General features: G+C 42.9%; 1 protein-coding gene across 1 annotated transcript in view; it reads right to left on the minus strand.

Moving 5' to 3' along the window:
• Positions 1–23,567, minus strand: part of LOC309496473 (antigen WC1.1) — a 43,551-nt gene extending 19,984 nt beyond the window's left edge. The window contains exons 1-11 of the mRNA XM_082166462.1: positions 23,344–23,567; positions 22,940–23,254; positions 22,117–22,419; positions 21,634–21,948; positions 15,761–16,060; positions 14,782–15,096; positions 14,324–14,638; positions 13,927–14,241; positions 13,511–13,834; positions 13,117–13,434; positions 12,658–12,960 (exon numbers count right to left, since the gene is read on the minus strand). Coding sequence (XP_082022588.1) covers positions 12,658–12,960; positions 13,117–13,434; positions 13,511–13,834; positions 13,927–14,241; positions 14,324–14,638; positions 14,782–15,096; positions 15,761–16,060; positions 21,634–21,948; positions 22,117–22,419; positions 22,940–23,254; positions 23,344–23,461 — 3,241 coding nt within the window. The 5' untranslated portion in view covers positions 23,462–23,567. The remainder of the gene's footprint in view (positions 1–12,657; positions 12,961–13,116; positions 13,435–13,510; positions 13,835–13,926; positions 14,242–14,323; positions 14,639–14,781; positions 15,097–15,760; positions 16,061–21,633; positions 21,949–22,116; positions 22,420–22,939; positions 23,255–23,343) is intronic.
• Positions 23,568–23,852: the final 285 nt, after the last annotated feature.

Consider the following 23,852-nt stretch of genomic DNA (forward strand, 5'->3'; position numbering starts at 1 on the left):
AAATGTATTTTTTCATTTGGGGATTTGGAAAATAAAATTTTGTGGATGAACCATAATGGCTGTGTTTAAGAACTGAAGCTAGAGCTGTGGTACGAGGAAAGGGAGGCTTTTAAAAAGGGCGAGGAAATTGAGACCTAGGCAGGTTGAGCGATTGTCCAGACCGAAGCCGAGTACTCGTTATTGTGAGATTAATAGGAGCTGAAATAATTGATCACTGGAACACTTCCAGGGAGTCAATTGAGAGTATGCAGAAAAATTAATTCCAACCTTTCCTGATTTACGGTGAAAAGTCAGATTGAGCGCGCTGAAGTAAAATCCACAGGCAATAGTGAAAGAAGGAAAATAACAGCCATTATGGGGACATCTAATAGTAAATACTGCACACCGGTATACTGTGCAATGAAGAAACATATGGGCAAAATGCATGCAAGTCAAATTAAGTGAACAAAGGTTTTATTAAGCAGAATGGGGAACAATTATATATTTTATTGGTAAAATAATGATGTCTAGAGAATTTTCGTAACAAGAGTTGAAGGAGGAGGCAGCTATAATGGCTGTCTGTGCATTTTAGGGACTGAGAAAATAATGATAACATTAAGTTGAATATGCAGACTAACCATTTGATAGAGGACAGAAGAGAGCAAACGCTGTAAGCAGCTGTGCTCTGAAGCTCACTTCAAAGAAATGTGGAGAAATGATTAAGTAAATGGTAGTCAGGGTTTTGATTGTGTTTGGAAATTTAAACAACAACTTGACTGGCTAAACAAAGAAAGAAACTGAAAATTTTTCATTTTTAGCCTTGTATTGCTTCCGATGATTACAAAAAAAAAAGGCAAGTAAATGTTGAGTGATTTTCTTTGCAACTTATGAAATTAAAGTGCTGCCAATGATAATGATGAAGATTATGATTCGGCTATGTGATTGAATCTGCCACTGGTGGACTGTAAAAGAATACAGAGAACTGCTTATCAGTGGCTCTGTTTACATTCCTGATTGGGACACACTGCTTCAAGGGTGTGCAGTAAGTTAGAGTCGTTTGCAAGCTCAATGATCAAACTATAGGCAAAGAGAGTGTTTTAATTGTGGTCAGCAGGGCCATTTAGCCCGTAATTGTAAATGGACACTCAGAAAAGAAAGTGATAATGTGAAAGTGACGTGTATTAATGTGTGTTTGAACAGCCCGTTCTCATACCCAAAACGTCACTTTTTCGTCACTTTCAACCATGCTTCAATATCCGACGCACAAAGCACCCTTTAGCGTCCATATGAGACGCATAACCCTACCACATACCTAAACCTACCCATAACCGAAGCGTCACATATGGACGCTAAAGGGTGCTTTGTGCGTCGGATATTGACGAACTTTCGAAAGCGTCAGTTACATGACGCCTAAACCTACCCATAACCGAAGCGTCACATATGGACGCTAAAGGGTGCTTTGTGCGTCGGATATTGAAGCATGGTTGAAAGTGACGAAAAAGTGACGATTTGGGGTGAGAATGTGTTGGTTTGAAAGTAGTCTGAGAAAGAACTAAGAAAGTGAACGCAGTGTTAAAGAAAGTGAAAAGAACGTACGAGTAAGTGAGGTAGAAAAGAAAGTTAAAGGAAAGTTGATAGATGGAAGTCGTAAGAAGATTGAAGGTTAAAAGAAGGTTGAAAGATTTAAGTCGGGAATCCTTTTGAAGGAGCTGATGAGTTGCTAAATGTAAAATGTGTAGAAAGGCATCTGATTAAACAAACAGATTGTTAAGTGTTTTGAACGTGGATGGAATAGTGTTGACCATGAAAGAACTAGGAGCTGATGTTTTGCTTTAAGAAGATAAGCTTGTGATTGGCTGAAACAGTTTGCTTATCTGAATCTGGTGTGTGCTGTGGCTGAAACGACCAGTGCGACAGAGACACGATCTGAGTGAAAATTTGTAATGTCTAAATTCCCTGATGTGTGCAAAAGACAAATATAAAATTATGTTTATTTGAAAATGCATGTCATTTCTGGCAAAGATGCCTTACGCTGGGCTAGAGTTAAAAGATGGTAGATAAAGTTTGATTTTAGAAGTTTATGAGAGTGCAGTGTACCAGTCCTAAATGCTTCAGGGTCTCTCTCTCATTCAATGTCAGCTAAAAGCTGTTATCTGAGCCTGTGTCATAAATGATAATAAGATAATATAGTAAGGCACAGTGTTTTAGTTGAAAACCATAGACATGGATGTTAAAAGAAATCATGCTACAAGGCAGTTCAGATTTCATACATTCAAAGGGAAATTTGTAAATGTTTTAAAAGTAAAACTGAATTACTTTAAAGAAGTCTTAAACGATAGAAGGGACGTTTTTGACTAGTTTAATTCAGGACCAGTAACTTCTTTGTCTGATTTTAGCCTCCACCATGAAACAGGGCTGATGGCTCCGGCTACAGATGTAACAGTACACTGAATAGATGGATGTGATTAAAATTCACTGAGATTTTGCTGATTCGGACAGATTTAACAGATTTTTGTGATTAAATACTGTTGTTATTAACCTGTCTCCCTGTGTTAACATTAGGCAGTCCAGAGTGCTCTGGTGACTCTTGAATGTGCCTTTCCTAAGCTCCAGAAAACAACTGAGTCTGTTGGGGAAAACTGATTTCGTGATGGGAAAGAGCGGTAACCAAGTGTGTACGAAGTGCTTACCCCAAAGACGGGTAAGATCTTTTGGCCAAAGGTCAACCTAAGACAGGGGAAGTCACGCCACAAACACTGGGCATCTCCATAATGGGGAGGTGTTTTTATGTGAGAAAGGTATTAGAGTTGAGCAGGTGACTGTGAGTGGCCAGCAGCATCAGCAGATCACTGAGAGGACGGATGGGCTGTGAGGAGTTACGGCACGCCAGACCCAGAAAATGTGAGTTCCTCTATATACCACTCACCAGAAAACCGCATTCATTGCATGACTTGTTTTTCATTATGACAAGTGTCTGCAACTATGTCAGGGGACAACACCCTGAAGAGAAGAAAATTATAGATTAAGAGCTAATGGGAATGGGCTTTCAAGAGCCAGCTGAGACCATGAGGGGACTGTCATTATTTGTTGTGGAGACAGTAACAAAACTTAATTTATGTCAGGAACATGATGCTGGTTGCCTTATGGGCAAGGGAAAAAACTATAGAAGTGTTGATATTGAAATAATATGTCTGTAAGATAGTTTTAACTCCTGAAGGTCATTAGACATGTTGGTGGCTAAAGATGAAGACAGCTTGTGATGAGTAAGAGAAATTTCTGGATAACAAAGGTTAGGTGAATTGAGCATTTAAACTAAAGATAACCTTAGAAATGCTCATAGCATAATGTATTTTAGATTGTTGTAATGGTACTAATTTGAGTTAAACATTTGTATTTTAAAATTTGTGAACTATTAAGGGTTCTAGACTATGATTTATTTAGTTACAGTCTTAGGGGGCTGTTGAAAAGATTATCTGTTTATAGTGAGAGAGACTGCTGAGTGGAGGAAGGGTACTCTGTCTGTCTTTCTGTTATCGGCCTGATAAAGCAAGCTGAAGCAAAATAATGATAATGAACAAGAACAACCAATAGGTTACTGTCGTAACCCCGGTTCTCTGAAACATCGAGTGGAGAGATCCACCTATGGGAAGGGCATCCGTACCTGACCTCTGCAGAAGCATCCAATTGCACCAAGTCTGGCTAGACAGACAGAAGCGCGCAGCCAATGCCAGGTAAGGCCACACCCCCTTACCTAAGGCATATAGCTGTCAGGCGCGCTGCTATTCCTCAGTAAGTATATTCGCTTCTCGTGCGGCAAGCGGGGCGAAGCTGGTGGATCTCTCCACTCGATGTTTCAGAGAACCGGGGTTACGACAGTAACCTATTGTTCTCTTTCATCATCTCGTTTCGAGATCCACCTATGGGAGAGACATGGACAGCTCCCCGATTGCCCAATACACTCACAGTGAGGTTCTGAAGGCCAGAGAAGGACGGTCACCTCAGAGAGGCGGTGCCTGACACGTCCCACAAACATGACCCTGCAAGGGTGATGCCACGCTAAACTGCTGTGGACAAGCAGGGCATGAAACATGCATGAGACCCATACATGATAATGGCCCCCGCACCACCAATGCACATAGCTAAACCCAAGAAGGAATGCGAATGCTTGGTGACAGGAATGAACATGGCCAGCCGGCCCATTCACTCTTCGTTGGTTAACCCAACGGGGCTGTGGGAAAGGGCTAAGAGGACCCTACCCCTAGGACCGAGTGTGCCACCGAGGTTCTGGTGACATCCAACCGGTAGTAACGCTCAAAGGTATGAGGAGAGGCCCAGCTGGCCGCGGAGCAGATGTCTTGCAGTGGCACTCCCCTGAACAAAGCCCAAGAGGCGGCTAAGCCCCTTGTAGAATGAGCTCTGATGCCCCCTGGGGGCTGCACTCCCTTTGCTTCATAAGCCATAGTATAGCGTCCACAAGCCAATGTGAGAGGCATTGCTTTGAAATGGGACTCCCCTTGTGCGGGGGAGCCCTTGAAACAAAGAGCTGGTCGCTCTTGCGGAAAGCACTGGTCCTGGTCATACATGCTTGCAGAGCGCGACCGGGACACAGAGCATTCAGCCCCTGATCCTCCGAGGAGGCAAAGGGTGGAGGGTGAAAAGCGGATAGCTCCAAAACCTCCGAAGTGAACACAGGGAAGCATTTCGGCATGAAGGCCGGGTTAGGCTTAAGGGAAACCTTATCTCCACTTAGGGAGAATTTGGCGCACGAGGGTTGAACCGAGAGTGCATGTAGCTCACTGACACGTTTAGCAGATGCCAAGGCCGAGAGCAAAGCTGTCTTGAGGGACAGCAGCTTAAGGGAAATACTTCCCAGAGGCTCAAAAGGATAAAGAGACCGCGCTTCCAGCACCATGGAGAGGTCCTACCCTGGAACAGATCTCCTGATGACCGGCAAAGAGCGGCGTGCACCCTTCATAAGACTGCGGGTTAGAGGGTGCTGCCTGACGGTGGAGCCCTCAAAACCCACATGACAGGCTGAAAACGCAGCCAGGTAGACCTTAATGGTGGAAAAGGACCTGCCTCTTTCCATGAGGTCTTGCAGGAAACACAAAATATCAGGCACCGAGCACTGATAAGATGTGAGACCACGCCCATCACACCACCCTTCGAACACTTGCCACTTCCAGCCATATAGGGATCGTGTGGAAACGGCCCTGGCATTCTGAGTAGTGGCGATTACACGCGGCGGGAGCCCCAGTGCATTTAGGTTCGTCCTCTCACAGGCCAGGCCCAGAGAGTCACCCTGTCCGGGTGGGGGTGGTAAATCTCCCCGTTGGCTTGGGACAGTATGTCCGTGCGAGGGGGAAGGCGCCATGGCTCGGCGTACAACAGAGGGATTATCTCTGCCAGCCACGGGGCTTTGAGCCACCTGGGTGCTATCAGAATGAGAGACAGGCCGTGCTCTCTCACCCTGGCCAGTGTGAAAATATCAGGCACAGGGGAGGAAAAGCATACAGCAGCACTTTGGGCCATGGGTGGGCCAGTGCGTCTGCCCTGAGGGGCGCGTCCACGTCCTTTAGTCGAGTAGAACATAGGACAATGGTGGTTTTCGCGCGAGGCGAAAAGATCTATGGCTGCCTGTCTAAATCTCATCCATAACATCTCCACTATCTGCGGGTGAAGACGCCAATCCCCTTAGATTGGGTTTCCCCTCGATAGCAGATCCGCGCCTCTGTTCAGAATGCCCGAACATGAGTCACGCGTAATGACAGAAAAACCCGTCTGCTCCACACCAACAGCCTGTAAGCTAGAGCGTGGAGTTTCGACGAGCGCATGCCGCCCTGACGGTTGATAAGCCACTGCCGTGGTATTATTGCACCGTACTAGAACGGGATGTCCCTGCAGGCGAGGCAGAAAATGATTCAGAGCTTTCCAAATGGTAAAAGCTCTAAATAGTTCATGTGCGCTGAACGTAGTCTGCTCAGCCACAGACCGTTCACCATTCTGCCTTCCTGGGTGGTTCCCCAGCCTGTTAAGGACGCATCTGTCGTCACAACTTTCCGCATCGTAACCGTCCCAAGGGGGTTCCCCGAGCGTAAAGTTCTCGCTCTCCCAATGGCGCAGGGCCGCCGAGCAGGCGCGCGTCACTGTTACCGAGCGGCAGAGATCGCGAATCGGGCTGAAATGTAGTGACAAAACCCATTTCGTGAACGCTCTCATTCTCAGGAGACCCAACGGCACAACTTGGATAGATGAAGCCATGAGACCCTGCAGCCTGAGGCATGTGCGATATTGTACTCTCGCCCCTTCTCTGAACTGAGACAGACAGTTCATCAGAGAGCGAACGCGCTCTTGAGAGAGACGCGCTCGCAAGGAGACTGAGTTCAATTCCAAGCCCAGGAAAAAGACATTCTGACTGGGAGTCAGATTGTTTTTGCTCGCATTCACCTTGAACCCGAGGGATGTGATGTGCGCGAGCACCCGGCCGGTGTCCCGCGACACCTCTCCTTCGATTTGGCTATGATGAACCAATCGTATATGTAATTCAGAATTCTCAGCCCTGATAGTCTCAGGGGCGCCACGCCCGCCTCCGCACACAGACAGAAAGTTCGGGGACTCAAATTTCGCCCGAACGGAAGAACTGTGAATTCGTAACAAATGCCTTGGTAGGCGAGACGAAGATATTTCCTGTGTGGAGGGTAGATACTTATGTGAAAGAAAGCATCTTTCAGATCGACTGATGTGAACCAGTCGTTCTGCTTTATGGCACGGGCGAGAGAGCCTTGTGTCACATTCTGAAATTGTATTTCCTCAAATGTTTGTTCAACATTCGAAGGTCCATATAGGGCGTGGGGCACCACGCCTTTTGGAAACATAAAAATACCAGGAATAAAAACCATGGTTTATAAGATTGGGTGGCACCATCTGAATCGCTCCCTTGTTTAGGAGGGAGGAAATTTCCTCTTTCAGAATGTGTGAGGCATTTTCTTCTGTGTAAGAAGAGAGAACGCCGTTGAAAAGTGGAGGTTTTATTGCAAACTGCAGCCTGTAACCCTAGGTTACGGTACGCAAAACCCACTCGGGCTCTGAAATGGCTTGCCAAGCCGCTTCGTGACTCGAGAGCGCCCCCGCTCGGGCCGGAGCGGGGGTGTATGGGCCCAGCTGGTTCATTCGTGATGCAAAGGCGCCATCTAGTGGGCACACTAGAGGCGACATGCAGGGGTTCGGAGGGATTTCCTCCCTCTGCAGTGAGAAGTTTTCTCTGCGGAGAGAGGTCTTCTCTCCAAAACAAATTCATTTGATTCGTAACTTTGTGTGTTTTGTGTTGGGCAAACACTGGGGCCGGAGCCTTTATTGACAGAGTGAGGGGAACATAGTGTGGTGTCCACTGTGCTAAACTTTCCCTCACAAGGCCTGAAAGTGGGCGGAAAACACACATATCTCCTGAACACATGAACTGGGCAGTCTTAAGTGCAGGCAGGAAAATAATATCCGCGGAGAGAGATATTCTCTCTGTAACGGATTTATTTAATTTGTATGTTTTAAAGTGTTATTTAGTTATGTGTGTGTTTTGTGTTGGGGAACACAGGGGCCGAAGCCTTCCACACACAACGTCCACTAAAAACACACTGCAGGCAGAAAAATAATATCCACGGAGAGAGATACTCTCTCTGTAACGGATTTATTTAATTCGTTTGTTTTAAAGTGTTATTTAGTTATGTGTGTGTTTTGTGTTGGGGAACACAGGGGCCGAAGCCTTCCACACACAACGTCCACTAAAAACACATGGCTGGGCAGCCGCAACTGAGCTGTGTGAGCCCAGCTAGTTGATTTGTGAGGCAATGGAGCCCTCTTGTGGACGGACTCAGGGCGACATGCATGGGATCAGAGAGATTGGCTCTCTATGTTGGCAGATATATAATTCTGCACGAATTCATTTGATTCGTTTGTTAAATGTGTTGTTTAGTAATGTGTGTGTTTTGTGTTGGGAAACACTGGGGCCGAAGCCTTTAATAACTGGGTGAGGGGAACCAAGTGCGTGCAGTGTGGTAACACTGCTACGTACTTTTCCTCACGACAGCCCCGCTTGGGGGGTGTACACACACACAACGTCCACTAAACGTCCTCGTGGCCCGTGAACGCGGGCTCGATACTCCCAACGGTCGAACAACAGGCAGGCCGCTTGCTTTCGGGGCCGCCTTCCTAGGAAGGCATAAATTGAAAGCCTCAACACGTAATCGTAACACATCAAGGCCCGTGAGACCGTGTTAACAGTCTAGCGGGACGCTCCAGTTTTAAGAGTTGTTTCCTCAGACTGGGCGGTGGTCTCAGCGCTTACCCGTCGTAAATATTCCTATCCTGGTCGGTGGCGCTCTGTGGAGCTGGCCACACAATGTTGAGACGAACGGCCGCTCGTTCACAAACTTCCAGGAGGATGGACTGAGGCAAAGCTGCGTGAGCGCTAGCCTAGGGAACGCTAAAAGGACCGCGTCATCCCCGTCGCCGGAACCGGCCGGTTCGTCAACGAGAGTGAGGTTTTCCCGCGAAGATGTCCTCTTCAGGGAATGCGGATTGGGCTGATGTCAGCTCAAATATTTAGAGAGGTGGCGCTCCGGGAGTCCCCCGGTAGTGCGTCATCATCACCGTGTCCCCCATCCGAGTCAGAAAGGCCGAGCACGGCGCGCTGGGTCGTGCAACTAAAAGCCGGCTTAGTAAAAAGCTACATGTGCAATGACCGCAATTCTCCGGGTTCTCCAAAGCTTCTTGAGCGTGTTAAGCTCAAGCAAACAGCGCAGAACGAGAGGGTCCTTAGCGGCGATTATTAGAGCACCACACGCGGCCGGGCAGGCTCGTCGTGATAGGCTGTTCCCCGGAGAAGCGGCTGTTTAGACGGTCACATAGCCATGGGTGGGCTAGCGGTGAAGAACTCGGAAAAATCCGTGGCGGGCAGCCATGTATAAGGAGGAGCAGGTGAAGGACAGCGAGAGCGCGGGCGGCTCCGGATGCAAAAAACACAGCGGATAGGCTGAAGAAACGACTGTCACTCACGTCTGGCGGAGGCTGATCTGGCGATATGTCCTCCTGAAGACTCGAAAGTGAGCAGCGTAACGTTAATCCAACCGAACTGTGTCAGTGCAGAGATCGCGAGAAGCGAATGTCAACTGAGGAATAGCAGCGCGCCTGACAGCTATATGCCTTAGGTAAGGGGGTGTGGCCTTACCTGGCATTGGCTGCGCGCTTCTGTCTGTCTAGCCAGACTTGGTGCAATTGGATGCTTCTGCAGAGGTCAGGTACGGATGCCCTTCCCATAGGTGGATCTCGAAACGAGATGATGAAAGAGAACCAGCTGATTTTTCTAAGAGAAAATGAAAAAAAATGAACAGACGTGCTTTGAAACTGGTTAAGAGACCATGTAAAATTAGATCAAAGCTACAGGAAAATGAGAAGTTTAAAATCTTATTTAAAATTTAAATATGTTTAGAGTAAACACCAAAAGATATGAATATGATAATATGAGCGGTTCATGTTTGGTATGTGTTTGTTTAGGGGAGCTATTCCGTCTGAATAGTGTGTATATTGTGTCATTAACATCTGGAATGAGTTTTATCATGACAGATGGGTTAAGGCAAATGACAAATTTTAAAGAAGCCAAAAATCTGATGAAAAGACAATACAGAACACGGGGCAAGCTTTAAGGTGATTAGTCATCAAGCTCTGTCTGGCAGTAATTATTTTGGACATTTATGGTGTTGATTTGAATTACTTTCTGGATCAGTTTAAGTATTTATGTAAATCTGAACTGTGAAGTTGCAGATCGTCATCAATTATGAGTTGAGAAAATGGTACAGATTTGATGGCAACAACAAAAGTGACACATTGGCGAAGGCAATATCAACTTATCCAGAGAGCCCTTCACATTTATGAATATTGTGAATTGAACAAAGAAGGAGAATGTTGTTTGACTGATACTGACCAAGTCTGTACACCACGACCTGACCTGATAGAAACAATTGATGACTTTGACATTGGAAAATGTTTGTTGATGACTGACTTAAGAGACCAAACAACAGGCCTGAAAGGCAGGATATGCGGTGAAACTGAGGGCCGCTGTCCTTCAAATACTTCGATAAGAAGATGAGATTGTGGCTTGGAGTGAAGAATGTAATGTTTTGTTTCAGAGGCAGAGAAAGATGTCTGGGGGAAAAAACCCTGCAAGAAGTCATTCTTCTCCCTAACAAAAGTGTTGTATGTGTGTGCTAATAACAGGGACTGTTTCAACAGGGAACGCCAGGACAGATGCGGCAGCGAAGGCCGCGGCAGCACCGCAGACAAAAGAAACTACGTACTTTACTATCTGACAGTAACCTCGACATTTGTTTTTCTTTACAGAGCATGCAGACTTTTGATACAGGGCAGAATGTCAGGATGGATTGTGTCGAACAGAACTGATTCTGTTCCAAATGTAGAAATATTGTTTTGTTGACATGAGCAAAGTGGGTTGAGTGTTTTTCAGGTAAAACAAGGACCCTGAGTGCTATTCAGTGAGCAAAATGATCTGGTGACAATATGTTTCAGGCTGTTGATTCCACAGGTCACACCAAAAGGGATGACCGGCTAGACAAATGGTCAATAACAAAATAGCTAGGGTCTGCATTCACAGGTGACAGCAGGCAGGAAATGGTTCATTCCAGTGGCGGTGCAGTCAGGATCTAAGGGAAAATCTTGTAATGATCAGAAAGTGGTTGGAGAGGGTGACACCTGGGTCCACGCCTCTCACCTTAGACTACACCAACCAACCTCAGCAACCCCACGCGCCGACGCCGAGGGCAGTGAGGGATCAAGGACGTGCTAGTAACGTACCTCCCTTGCCAGCGAGGGAAAGCCCATTGCAACGGCACGCAAAGTGTCATATTGGTGAAGACGGAATGTCCATGGGGCGAACGAGATGATCAACACACCTGGAGGAGGATGTGGACCAACTAATGGTTTAAGTTTAGCAGAATAATTTGTTTTGTGACGATTTTGATGATTTTATTTGATTAAATCAAACTAGGGCTTAGTATTGATATAGATCTAATGAGTTGATTGGTGCAAATGTTTTCTTTATGTTTCTCTTTATGTTTTTATTTTCTTATTTCATTTTTGTTTAATTTTTCTGATGTTTTTATTTTATGGAACGATGATGATATGTAAAGAGGGTTAAAAGCAGTAGCCATCCGTGTTACGAGATGGCATACAAGGGCAGGGTTTGAACATGAGGGATTTTCTTATCTACTTTATCTGTGTTTTTATAGCATGTTTTGTTGTTTTCCTACTAAATATAATCCAACTTTTTCTTGTTTATACTGAAATGACTGAGGGTCCGACCTATAGTGTTGGGGATGCAATGACAGAGCTCGTTCGTCTAGCCCGGTTTCAGAATAAAACTTTATCTGCTTGCTGTAAAATTAAGGGCCTATCCTTGGGAAAATAGCCTGAGCTTATTTCATTTTAATCTTTTTTCCTACTAGTTTTTCATTTTAATCTTTTTCCTACTAGTTTAAGAGTATGATCAGTTATATGAAATTCAGAAATGAGAAGTATAAGGGTGATGTAAGACTTAAACTTGGTACGTTTCATTATGATTATTAGTACTGTGTGAGTGTTTTTGATGAAACAATTATCAATGAATGATAAAAAGGGAGGAGTGTAATGGGAGATTTTTGATTTTCATTGATTTTCATTACTTACTTTGATTTTCATTAACATACACTAGATTGACTACTGTGTGTTGCTGACTATGTGATATAATGATTGATGTGGAACTTCTGTGAGGCAGGAGAAAGAGGGGGAGAGCTTTGAAGGCTGAAGCCCTGACCCCTAAGGTCAAAGGGTGTCCAGTTTAGGACTTGCAGACTGTAAGTTAAGCTAAACTAAAGTTCAGTGTATAATAGGATCACTGGTGGAGTGTCTTATCCGTCTATGGAGTGTTTAGAGAACCTTGAAGATAACAGTATAAAGACTGGCCTGCCCCTCCCTCCTGGTCGCACTTGTTCCACAGACTGTACTTGTGACTTCTGTGTGGCAACTGGGCCTTCTTGCAAGAATAAATTACTTTTTAATGATCATTTGATTCCAGACTGTCTCTTACGCCAAAGATGATTGTTTAGTGAATTAAACTGCCACAACAGTCTCCATAATGCTGACAATTTACAGTGTCGCAATAACTGTCTTTTGGCAGTGCCGCAGCAGTCAAGAGTTCAATGTGAGTAGATGTCATGAAGCGGCCTGAGTTAAACTACACTGATAACAGGTGGGCGTTAATTTCCCAATACAGTTGCAGATCGCAGGGAAGTTCAGTGGGATTTTTGTCCACAAAATAATAAGCAGCAGTCATATACCTTATTTGGGGAGTATTTTAACTTATGGTGCTGCAAGCCATGCTCCTTTTGTCTCATCAGTATTTGGCACAGAATGCAATTCATACATGTTTGTGGGGTAGTGCTCAAAACAGAATTCCTTAATTTTATTGGCTTGACCCTGAGCTTATTTGTATTCTTAGTAGTGTTCAAAAAGTTTCTGTTTAATTAATTCAGTTGCTGTTTTTATCTAGTAATCTAGTATCAGAAATAGAACAACGGAAGTTCGAATCTGTCATGGCAGCACTTCAGGTGGAGAATATATTATATTATACCTTACCTGAGCAGGTGATTTGGGCCACTTCATCTTCACCACAGTCATTCTGTCTCCAGGGTGAAGATGGACACTGCCACAGATTTGAATCATGTGGTCGACATTTCACTTCATCCAGCCAGTTACGAGCTGATTCCACCCTTGTTATAGAATTGGAAAAAGCACCAGATCTTCCACAGTTCAGCTCTTGACAGATCACACTCACTGTGTCTAGTTCCATCTGGTTCCAGCACACATTACCCCAGGATCCATTGTAGAAAACCTCCACATTCCCTTCACAGCCCTCAGTTAACCTGATCTCTTTAAACTCTAGATGGAAACATGAACACAACCTAATTGCTTTCATCGAACTCCATTTATTTCAACTACTGAATTTTACATATATATATGGATGACTGAAATATACCCAAAAATATTTTAGATTTTAAATGTTACAAAATAGTTTTGTTTTTTAGTTGCATTTACCTGAGCACACGACTCCTACATCCTCCTTGTGTTGACAGTCATGTTTCCCCCAGCCTGGAGAAGAGCAGTTCCACAGGGACGTCTCATTCCCCTCACACTCCACCTCATCCAGCCATATGGGTCCAGAACCAGGACCAAACCAGGCTGGTACCTGCTGGTTACTGAGGGCCACTCCACACTGCAGCTGTCTGCACACCACATGGGCATCTTTAATATCCCAGGAGTCATCACACACTGTCCCCCATGAGCCGCTGTGAAAAACCTCCAGCCTCCCTGCACAGTCTCCCCCAGAACCCACCAGCCTGATGGACCCGCGACCTGATATTCAGAGAGAGAAAAACACATTATTGATCACTAACAACTGAAGAATCTGCCCAGATGTTGTTGTTCCCACCAAGGCAGGTGATTGACAGCTGTTGTGTGGAGCTGCAGTTGAGAGTCTGTGGAGAGCTGCAGTTCCCCAGATGAGCTTCACTCCCAGAGCACTGGAAGCCCGTCACACACTCATGACTGTGTTCAGGACTGGATGAAGAGGAGCCGGAGAAGTTCTGCACAGAGCCACAGCCCAGCTGTCTGCAGACCACAGAGGATTCAGTGAGACTCCAGGAGTCCAGCAGAACTCTCCTCCAGACCTGATGGATGGAAACTTCCAACTCCCCTTCACACTGTCTCTCTCCAGACAACCGCACCAGACCGTCATGAACAGCCAGAGAGGAATCTGAGGAGAAGATCTCATGTTTTACTAAAATAAGAATTGTGTTATAACATGGTGAAAAAGAGCATAATGCTCTCAGTGTCAAATAAGTTTACCAGAGCAGACGACTCCAACATCTCGTCTATGAGAACATTCAGCTCGACTCCATGAAGAGATGGAACATTCTGAGAGTTTTGTTTCATTCCCGTAACAATCAAACACATCAGCCCAGATTTCACCACTTCCCTCTCCAAACCAGTCTGATCCCACAACAGACACAGCAATCCCACAATTCAGCTGTCTACAGAGGACACTGGCAGCTCTCATATCCCAGCATGCATCACACACTGAGCCCCATTCATTGAGGAACCGAAGCTCCACTCTTCCAGAACAAAACTCTGAACCGTTCATCAGTTTAGCATCTGTGTAACCTGAATAAAGAACAGAAGTTAAAACAGAGTATAATGCAGCTGACAGAGGAGAATGAAGAGAGACAGAATATTGATAATTTACCAGAACAGATCAGGCCCACATTATTGTCACTGGTACAGTTTTGTTTGTGTGAAAATGAAATTGAGCAAAATGAGATCTGAGATTCATTTCCTCTGCACTGAATCTCTTGTGTCCACATCTGAGCGTCTCCTTTGCCAAAAGCATCTTCTCCCAGCACCTGTACAGGAGCCCCACAGTCCAGCTCTCTACACACAACCTCTGCATCCTGCTGGTCAAAGGCAGCGTCACACACTGAAACCCACGACTGATCATCAAGTATCTCTAACCTCCCAGAGCACAGGTGAGATCCATTAACGAGTCTGGAAGGTTGATGACCTGTTAATATTACAGGAATGACAGTGCATAGTAGACAAAAACAAATGCTTGATAGTTAAATACAATAAACATAAAAACAGTTTTCCAAACAAAATATTCCTTATGTCACAACAAATTAATGGGCAATCAGTTAAATTGTTCACCCGAACAGATGACACCGGCATCATGACTGTGAGTACAGGCAAGTGCGATCCATCCTGATGTCCCACAGTTCTTCAGTGTTGACTCTGATCCAGTACATAACACACCACTCATCCAGATTGGTCCTGATCCTTGTCCAAAATGAGCATCACTCAGAGCATCTACAGGTTCTCCACAGTCCAGCTCTCTACACACCACTGCAGCATCAGACAAATCCCAGGCATGATGACACACTGTTCCCCACTGACCTCTATGAAGAACCTCCACTCTACCAGCACAGCGACTGTTACCACCAACCAGCCTCACATTCTTTTTATCTAAGTGGCAGAAAAATACAGATAGAGACTGTGATTGCATCACTGTAAGCACACTAGTTCGCGTATCAGTATATAGTGTACACAAATTCGGCACTGGTAAAGCACACTGGCTCACTACACATTTGGACACTGATTTTTCAATTCCCGGTGATATGACTAGGTGCTTGTGTCATAAAACGTCACCACTGGTATTTATTAACAACACACATAACATCTTTCTGACATTTTTTATGCTGTTTAAAGTATGTTATGAAATATACTTTGATTGTTGTTATATATATCTGAAGCATTTTAGCCAAATTATAAATATGTAATAAACTGTTCACTACCTTTCTACTGATGTTTATACTGACATATAATTAAATAACGATTTGTCTTTTCAAATCTTCTATCGCATGTCATGATGATATTGTGTTGGTTTGTGTGATTTGTTTTGTACTTAACAGAATTTCCATTAAGGGGAACGTAGTGAGCATCTAGTTTTTAGAGTGCATTGTGGGATTTTTAGGGAGTGAACATTCCAGTGAACTTGAAGGATTTTGTGATTGAGACAGACCTTAAAATGGCTGGCTCCTTGGTCAGTGTTCTGACTGTGAAATATGAAGCTGACTGAGATGCACCTTATTAGTAAAAGGTATGATATTACTATATTCTTTTAACTCACCAGCACAGATCAGCCTCTGGTAATTATCTTGTGAACAGCTGTTTTTGTGTAAGGATCTTGAACAGAAGTGAATCTGAGACTCATTTCCTCTGCACTGAATCTCTTGTGTCCACATCTGAGCGTCTCCTTTGCCAAAAGCATCTTCTCCCAGCACCTGTACAGGAGCCCCACAGTCCAGCTCTCTACACACAACCTCTGCATCCTGCTGGTCAAAGGCAGCGTCACACACTGAAACCCACGACTGATCATCAAGCATCTCCAACCTCCCAGAGCAACTTGAGTTTCCAATAAGCCTGACACCTGAAGTAGCAAGAGATAAGAAACGTTTCAATTTTGTTTATCTAAAGGTGTGTAATTCTTGTCACTATTGTTCTACCATAAAGCAAGTCAAGTCAAGTCAAGTTTATTTGTATAGCGCTTTTCACAATACAGATTGTATCAAAGCAGCTTCACAGTATTAAATTAAAATAATACAACAAAGTTTGTTTCAAGAGGAATTTATTGATTGATAAAATTAAATTAAATATCCCCAAAATATCCCCAACTGAGCAAGCCAAAGGCAACAGTGGCAAGGAACCGAAAAACTCCATCAAGTGACCTAATGGTGTCCTAAAACTCCATCAGGTGACCTAATGGAGAAAAAAAAAACTTGGGAGAACCCAGGCTCAGTCGGGGGCCAGTTCTCCTCTGGCATTTATGAGCTAGAGGCCGGATTGTAGTTTAAACTGTAGGATTATATGAATGCCTGGCTGAAGAGATGCGACTTTAATCTAGTTTTAAACTGGGAGAGCGAGTCTGAGCAACGAACAGTATCAGGAAGACTATTCCAGAGTTTTGGAGCCAAATGTGAAAACGCTCTCCCTCCTTTGGTGGTTCTGGATATCCTAGGTATGACCAAAAGCCTTGAATTTAGTGATCTTAAAGAGCGCGATGGATTATAGGGCGATAGAAGATCCGTTAAATAGACTGGAGCTAAGCCGTTTAGGGCTTTATAAATCAGTAGCAATACCTTATAATTAATACGGAGCTTTATAGGTAACCAATGCAGTGATGATAAAATCGGTGTTATATGATCATATTTTCTTGATCTCGTAAGAACTCTAGCGGCGGCATTTTGGACTAACTGTAGCTTGTTTATTGAGGATGCAGGACAACCAGCTAATAAAGCATTACAGTAATCCAGTCTCGAGGTCATGAATACATGAACTAACTTTTCTGCATCAGAAACTGATAGCATATTACGTAGCTTAGCAGTGTTTCTAAGGTGGAAAAAGGCTGTTTTTGTAACATATGAAATATGATTTTCAAAAAGACAGGTTGCAATCGAGTATAACACCCAGGTCTTTTACTGTAGAGGATAAAGTAACAGGACATCCTATGATGTTAAAGTTGTATTGTGCGAGGTTTTGTGGGCGGTTTTTTTAACCGATAAGTATTACCTCTGTCTTGTCTGGATTTAATAAAAGAAAATTACGCGTCATCCAATCTTTTATATCTTTAACACACTCTGTCAATTTGGAAAATTTAGCGTTTTCATCCGGCCTTGATGAAATATATATTTGAGTGTCATCAGCATAACAATGGAAACTAATTCCATGTTTCCTTATAATATTTCCAAGTGGCATCATATATATTGAAAATAACAGAGGGCCTAACACGGATCCCTGCGGCACTCCATAGTTTACTGGAGTTATGGTCGATTTTTCTCCATTTAAATAGACAAAATGGTAGCGGTCAGATAGGTATGATTTGAACCAGCTTAGTGCTTGTCCTTGAACACCAGTATAATTTTGTAGTCGATCTAAGAGTAATGTGTGATCTATAGTATCGAACGCAGCACTAAGATCAAGTAAAACTAGTATTGAGATACAGCCTTGGTCAGAAGCTAAAAGTAAATCATTTGTGATTTTAACGAGCGCAGTTTCAGTGCTATGATGCGGTCTGAATCCAGACTGAAACTTTTCATAGATATCATTTTGTTGCAAGAAAGAGCCCAGTTGAGCGGACACCACTTTTTCTAATATTTTAGACATAAATGGAAGATTTGAAATGGGTCTATAATTTTCTAGATTATTATGATCTAATTGTGGTTTCTTAATGAGAGGTTTTATAACTGCCAGTTTAAATGTTCTTGGAACATGACCTAAAGATAAAGACGAGTTAATAATATTGAGGAGAGGCTCTTCCACTACAGGTAACACTTCTTTCAGTAGTTTAGTTGGTATAGGATCTAATAAACATGTTGTTCTTTTAGATGAAGTGATAAGTTTATTTAACTCGTTTTGTTCTATAGTTGTAAAGCACTGTAATTGTTCTTGCGGGGTGATAATTGAAGCTGAATTATAAGGCGCAATTGAAGATTGAACGTTTACAATTGTGGTTCTGATGCTTTCTATTTTCTCAGTGAAGAAGTTCATGAAATCATTACTACTGAACTGTAACGGGATATTTTGTTCGGGTGACGTCTGTTTATTTGTTAGTCTAGCCACGGTGTTAAATAAAAACCTTGGATTGTTTTGGTTGTTTTCTATTAGTTTGCGGAGGTGCTCAGCCCTGGCCGCTTTTAGGGCCTTTTTATAACGTGACATACTGTCTTTCCATGCGATTCTAAAGACCTCTAAATTAGTTTGTTTCCATTTACGCTCTAAAATACGGGTTTCTCTCTTTAAAACATGTGTAGTATTATTGTACCATGGTGCTTTATTTTTCTCTCTGACCTTTTTTAATTTAATAGGTGCAACCACATCCAATATTCTAGAGAGAATGGTGCTCATAGTGCTAGTTAGTTCTTCTAGTTCATCTGTTTGTTTGGGTTCAGGCAGCAGCTGAGACAGATTAGATAAGCAATTTGAGAAATTATCTATGGTGGATGGGAGGATTGTTCTGCCTGGTTGATAACGCGACGCCGCATGACATATTACAGCAGTACGTAATATGCAAGTTATACACATCGTCTTAATCATACACTCGATTTAATTATATCACATGGAACCGATCCAACCGATATAGATATCATTCCACAAAGTGATGAAGTCACTGATCACTACATGGTAACTTGCATATTACGTACTGCTGTAATATGTCATGCGGCGTCGCGTTATCAACCAGGCAGAACAATCCTCCCATCCACCATAGATAATTTCTCAAATTGCTTATCTAATCTGTCTCAGCTGCTGCCTGCCTGTGTTGGTCCGGTGACGTTTTGCTTGACCCCAAATACATTTAATAAATCTGTAAACGCAGCTCCTAACGCATCATTTGGATTATCTACGTGTATGTTAAAATCTCCAACAATTAATGCTTTATCGACATTGACTAATAGGTCTGAGAGAAAATCTGCAAACTCTTTTAGGAAATCAGCGTAAGCCCCTGGCGGTCTATATACGGTTGCCAAGGCTAGAGATAATAGGGATGTTTTTCTAACATCTAAGAGCGTAACATTTAGTACAAGTACTTCAAATGAAATAAACTTATAACCCGTTTTCTGAGTAACATTGAGAATATCTCTATAAATGGTTGCAACACCGCCGCCACGACCAATCAGACGGGGCTCATGCTTATAACAGTATCCAGGAGGAGTAGACTCATTAATACCGAAATAATCATTTGGTTTAAGCCAGGTTTCAGTAAGGCAAAGTACATCGAAGCTATTATCTGTGACTATTTCATTTACAATAACTGCCTTAGGTGTGAGTGATCTAATGTTTAGAAGACCTAGCTTTAGAAATAGTTTTTGTTTACTAATAGCAACATTTTCTGTTTTAATAACAATTAGATTTTTCCTAGATCCTGCAGTAGATTTATTATTTGATCTCACTAAACGAGGAATAGACACGGTTTCTATGCAATGTTCTACACAAGTATTTATATCAGTTAAATTGGTGCAGCAGAGACTATGATTTGGACTTTTTTTTTTTTTTTTTACTTTACAGGGTATTTAACATTTTGGAGATATTATCCGACAGAAGATCCGCTCCGAATCTGCTTGGGTGTAAGCCATCAGCACGGAAAAGCCTCGGACGCTCCCAAAACAGATTCCAATTATTTACAAAGAGCAGTTTCTGCTCACTGCACCATGACATTAACCATTCATTTAGCGCAAATAATCTGCTGAACTTTTCATGCCCTAATCGGTACGTGGGAAGCAGTCCTGACACAATGATCGTTGTTTCAGGCGATGTGCTGCGTACCGTATCGATCAGATTCCTGAAGTCGTTCTTCAGAATCTCCGTCTGGCGCAGCCTGATGTCGTTCACTCCCGCATGCAGGACCACAGTTCCGACGTGCTCGTCACCGTTCAGGATCTCGGGAACGCAAGCAGTGATTTCAGAAACACGAGCATCAGGAAAGCAGTGACTGTGCACCTTACTTTTACCTGTGCACAGCATCGCGTTCTGTTTCGCGTAGAGGGGAGAAGCGATTTTGTGTGGATAACTCGAAAACCGGGAGGGTCGGAGAAAGTCTTGGTCTAAACCTGACTCGCGTCTTCCGCTGCGGAACCACCCAGGCTTCGTGGTGGCGTGTTGGAGCCGGAGTGAACGAGACCATGGCTGATCGCGACCGATGCTGAGGAACGCACGGAGTAGACGCGGTCGGAGTCAGCGGGTTAGTAACGTTAAACACTGATTTGTGTGCATCGGCGCGTGATGTTTCAAGAGCCAAACACCGGTCTCTCAGCTCGGCCTGTCTCAATAAAAGGTTGTGGATCTGTTTCTCAACAGCTTCCAGCTCAGACTGCAGTGCGTGCAGCTCAAATGTGTCCTCACCTGCACCAAAAGGTAGACTACTTACATCTGATATATTCGCCATTTTAACAGATGGACAGTGAGTTAGCAACGAAGCTACCAGTGATGCTATCAATATTAATACTAATTTATGACTGAAGTCTTGGATATAATCCGTTTTTTTTTTTTTGGTAGGGGTGTAGAGTAGACGCACGATAGGCGAAAAATTATTTAATTTTTTTGTAAGTGAGTGGAGAAGAAGCGTTCAGCCGTGATCCACGGACGTAACCTTTAAGAGTATGCAGCGTTGGATCACTAATAGGCTTGAGACGCGTCTGCTCAACAGTCCGCGTTGTAACTATGAGGTTTGAGCAGTAGTGCTTCTCAGTGAGGAAAAGTAGAAAATGTTCGTTGTAAGCGAGTTTAAAGAGAAAAATCAAGAATTATAAATCAAATCGATAGAGCTCCAAAAACAACAACACGTTCAGACGCGACGCATGATAATAACAGGACAAGACATTACTCACCGTGTTTGTTGAGTGTTTCTTACTCACCTGAGCTTTTATGAACTCAAAGGCGCGAGCGCGCGAGAGAAAAATAAATAAATAAAAATAGCTGAGCGCACGGGTGGCGCATTAACAGGCTAGCGAATTACTAGCGTGTTGTGCTAGTAGTAACGGAAGCTAGCGATGTCAGGTTAATCTGAGATGTTGGGTAAGCTGTATTTAGTAGTAGTATAAACAACTAGAAATTGTAGTAAATGATGGTTCAAAACAAGGAAATACGAGGCTAAAAAGCACCACTTATTAATGTGTAAAAAAGCACCACTTATTAAGCACCACTTATTAATGTGAAAGGAGTAAAATAGTCAAATTACTCAATCTCTCATGTCAGTCCATATCATCTGACTTTCTTTTTTATGGAATATAAAAGGGGAATTTTACAGAATATCCTGGTACTCTTTTCAATATAATGAAAGTAAAATAATAATAAAAAAAAAACATTGTGTGCTCTACAGAACAAAGTCATAGAGGTTTGAAAAGACACAAAGTAAATGATGACTAATTTTTCATTTTTGGTTGAACTTTCCCTTTAAGGCAGTTGAATTATCAGTGATGTAAAAACAGTGCAGGGTTTGGAGCAGTTTACCTGAGCAGATTACTCCTGCATATTTAGTATGATCACAGTTATAAAAACCCCAATTTACTGTTCCACAGTTCTTCAGTGTAGATTCTGATCCCAAACATATCTTGCGATTTGTCCAGATTGGTCCTGATCCTGGTCCAAAATGAGCATTTCTCAGAGCATCTACAGGTTCTCCACAGTCCAGCTCTCTACACACCACTGCAGCTTCAGTCATATCCCAGTCATCTGCACACACTGTTCCCCACTGACCGCTATGAAGAACCTCCACTCTACCAGCACAGCGACTGTGACCACCAACCAGCCTTACTCTCAAATTGTCTATAAAATAAATAAAGAGGGAGTGAAGACATACAGACAAAAGGAAAGAATGAGGAAAAAAGTATCACAAAAAAAAAAACGATGATAAAATTGACTAATATTTAGTGTAGAATTTGGGAACATATTCTACAACAATTATATTTCAGTTTATTTAAAAAAGGCTCAAACCTGCACACACCAGTCCAACATCATTTTCATGAGAACAGTTGTTTTCATGTGATGGTGATATTGGACAGAGGTGAATCTGAGACTCGTTTCCTCTGCACTGAATCTCTTGTGTCCACATCTGAGCGTCTCCTTTGCCAAAATCATCTTCTCCCAGCACCTGTACAGGAGCCCCACAGTCCAGCTCTCTACACACAACCTCTGCATCCTGCTGGTCAAAGGCAGCGTCACACACTGAAACCCACGACTGATCATCAAGTATCTCTAACCTTCCAGAACAGCGAGAACCTCCAACCAGCCGGACTTCTGAAAGAACAACACAGGAAAATACTAAATTTAAAGTTAAAGAATTTCAATAATGAGTCAGTCATATAATCAATATATCAATCAACGAGAAATCATATTTTCCTTAATCTTCTTAAATAAAAGATATTTATTATGAAAACATTATACATGTCAGCAAAACTTTTTCCCAGTCCAAAAGGACTTGAAAGTAACCTACAAAAACAGCTCATATACAAAACAGTCTATAGTTAGTTTTACTGTAAACATCTAAATGCATTACATTTACATGACCGCCCATATTTCAACATTTTCATGTCAACAATGTCTATGAATGAATCCTATCAGGGAATTACATTAGAATGTAGAGTCAGAAATAAGCTTCTAAATTTTATTTTTAACAAGGTCTCTGATTATTACAGTCTGACCTTGACAGTTTGTGCTGTCAAAAAGAAGCTGGAAAATGGTCACAAAAAATGAAATTATGACTGCTTTTGGTGCGATTGTTTTGTACATCAAGACAGGATTTTTAGCTTTACCTTACCTGAACAAATGACTTGAGCGCTCTTATCAAGACACACATCAAGATCATTTGGTTGTATGAATGCACATTTCTTAAGTGTAGACTCTGATCCAGTACACATTGCATTTTTCATCCAAAACGGTTTTGATCCCAGTCCAAAATGAGCATCACCCAGAGCATCTACAGGTTCTCCACAGTCCAGCTCTCTACACACCACTGCAGCATCAGCCAAATCCCAACCATCACCACACACTGTTCCCCACCGACCTCTATGAAGAACCTCCACTCTACCAGCACAGCGACTGCTACCATTTACCAGTCTCACATTTGCTATGTCTATGAATGTAAGAGAAAAGGTTATTGTAAATTTAAATTGTTATAATAAAATGAAATGAAATGTGCTTTGTTGTACTTTGAACTGTTACCAGTACACAGCAAACCAATGTTGTGCTCATGTGAACAGTTGTTGTCATCTAACGGTGATGTTGGACAGTTGTGAATCTGAGACTCATCTCCTCTGCACTGAATCTCTTGTGTCCACATCTGAGCATCTCCTTTGCCAAAAGCATCTTCTCCCAGCACCTGTACAGGAGCCCCACAGTCCAGCTCTCTACACACAACCTCTGCATCCTGCTGGTCAAAGGCAGCGTCACACACTGAAACCCACGACTGATCATCAAGTATCTTTAACCTCCCAGAGCAGCGAGAAGCGCCAACCAGCCGGACTTCTGAAGAAGACAACACAGATCAACAAAAGCATGGCTTATTTATGGGGCTTCAAGATAATGATTTGTACATCAAAGCCATTTTATTTTTAGTCTTATAATGAATAAATAAAGTAAAAACACAAAAGAAAACCACAACAAATATAAATATAAAATGTATTTATTATTGAAGTCAACATTTTAAAACTTCTTTAAAAATTAGAAGCCAA

Source organism: Leuciscus leuciscus, assembly GCF_965113295.1.
Source record: "Leuciscus leuciscus genome assembly, chromosome: 4".
NCBI classification, from domain to species: domain Eukaryota; kingdom Metazoa; phylum Chordata; class Actinopteri; order Cypriniformes; family Leuciscidae; genus Leuciscus; species Leuciscus leuciscus.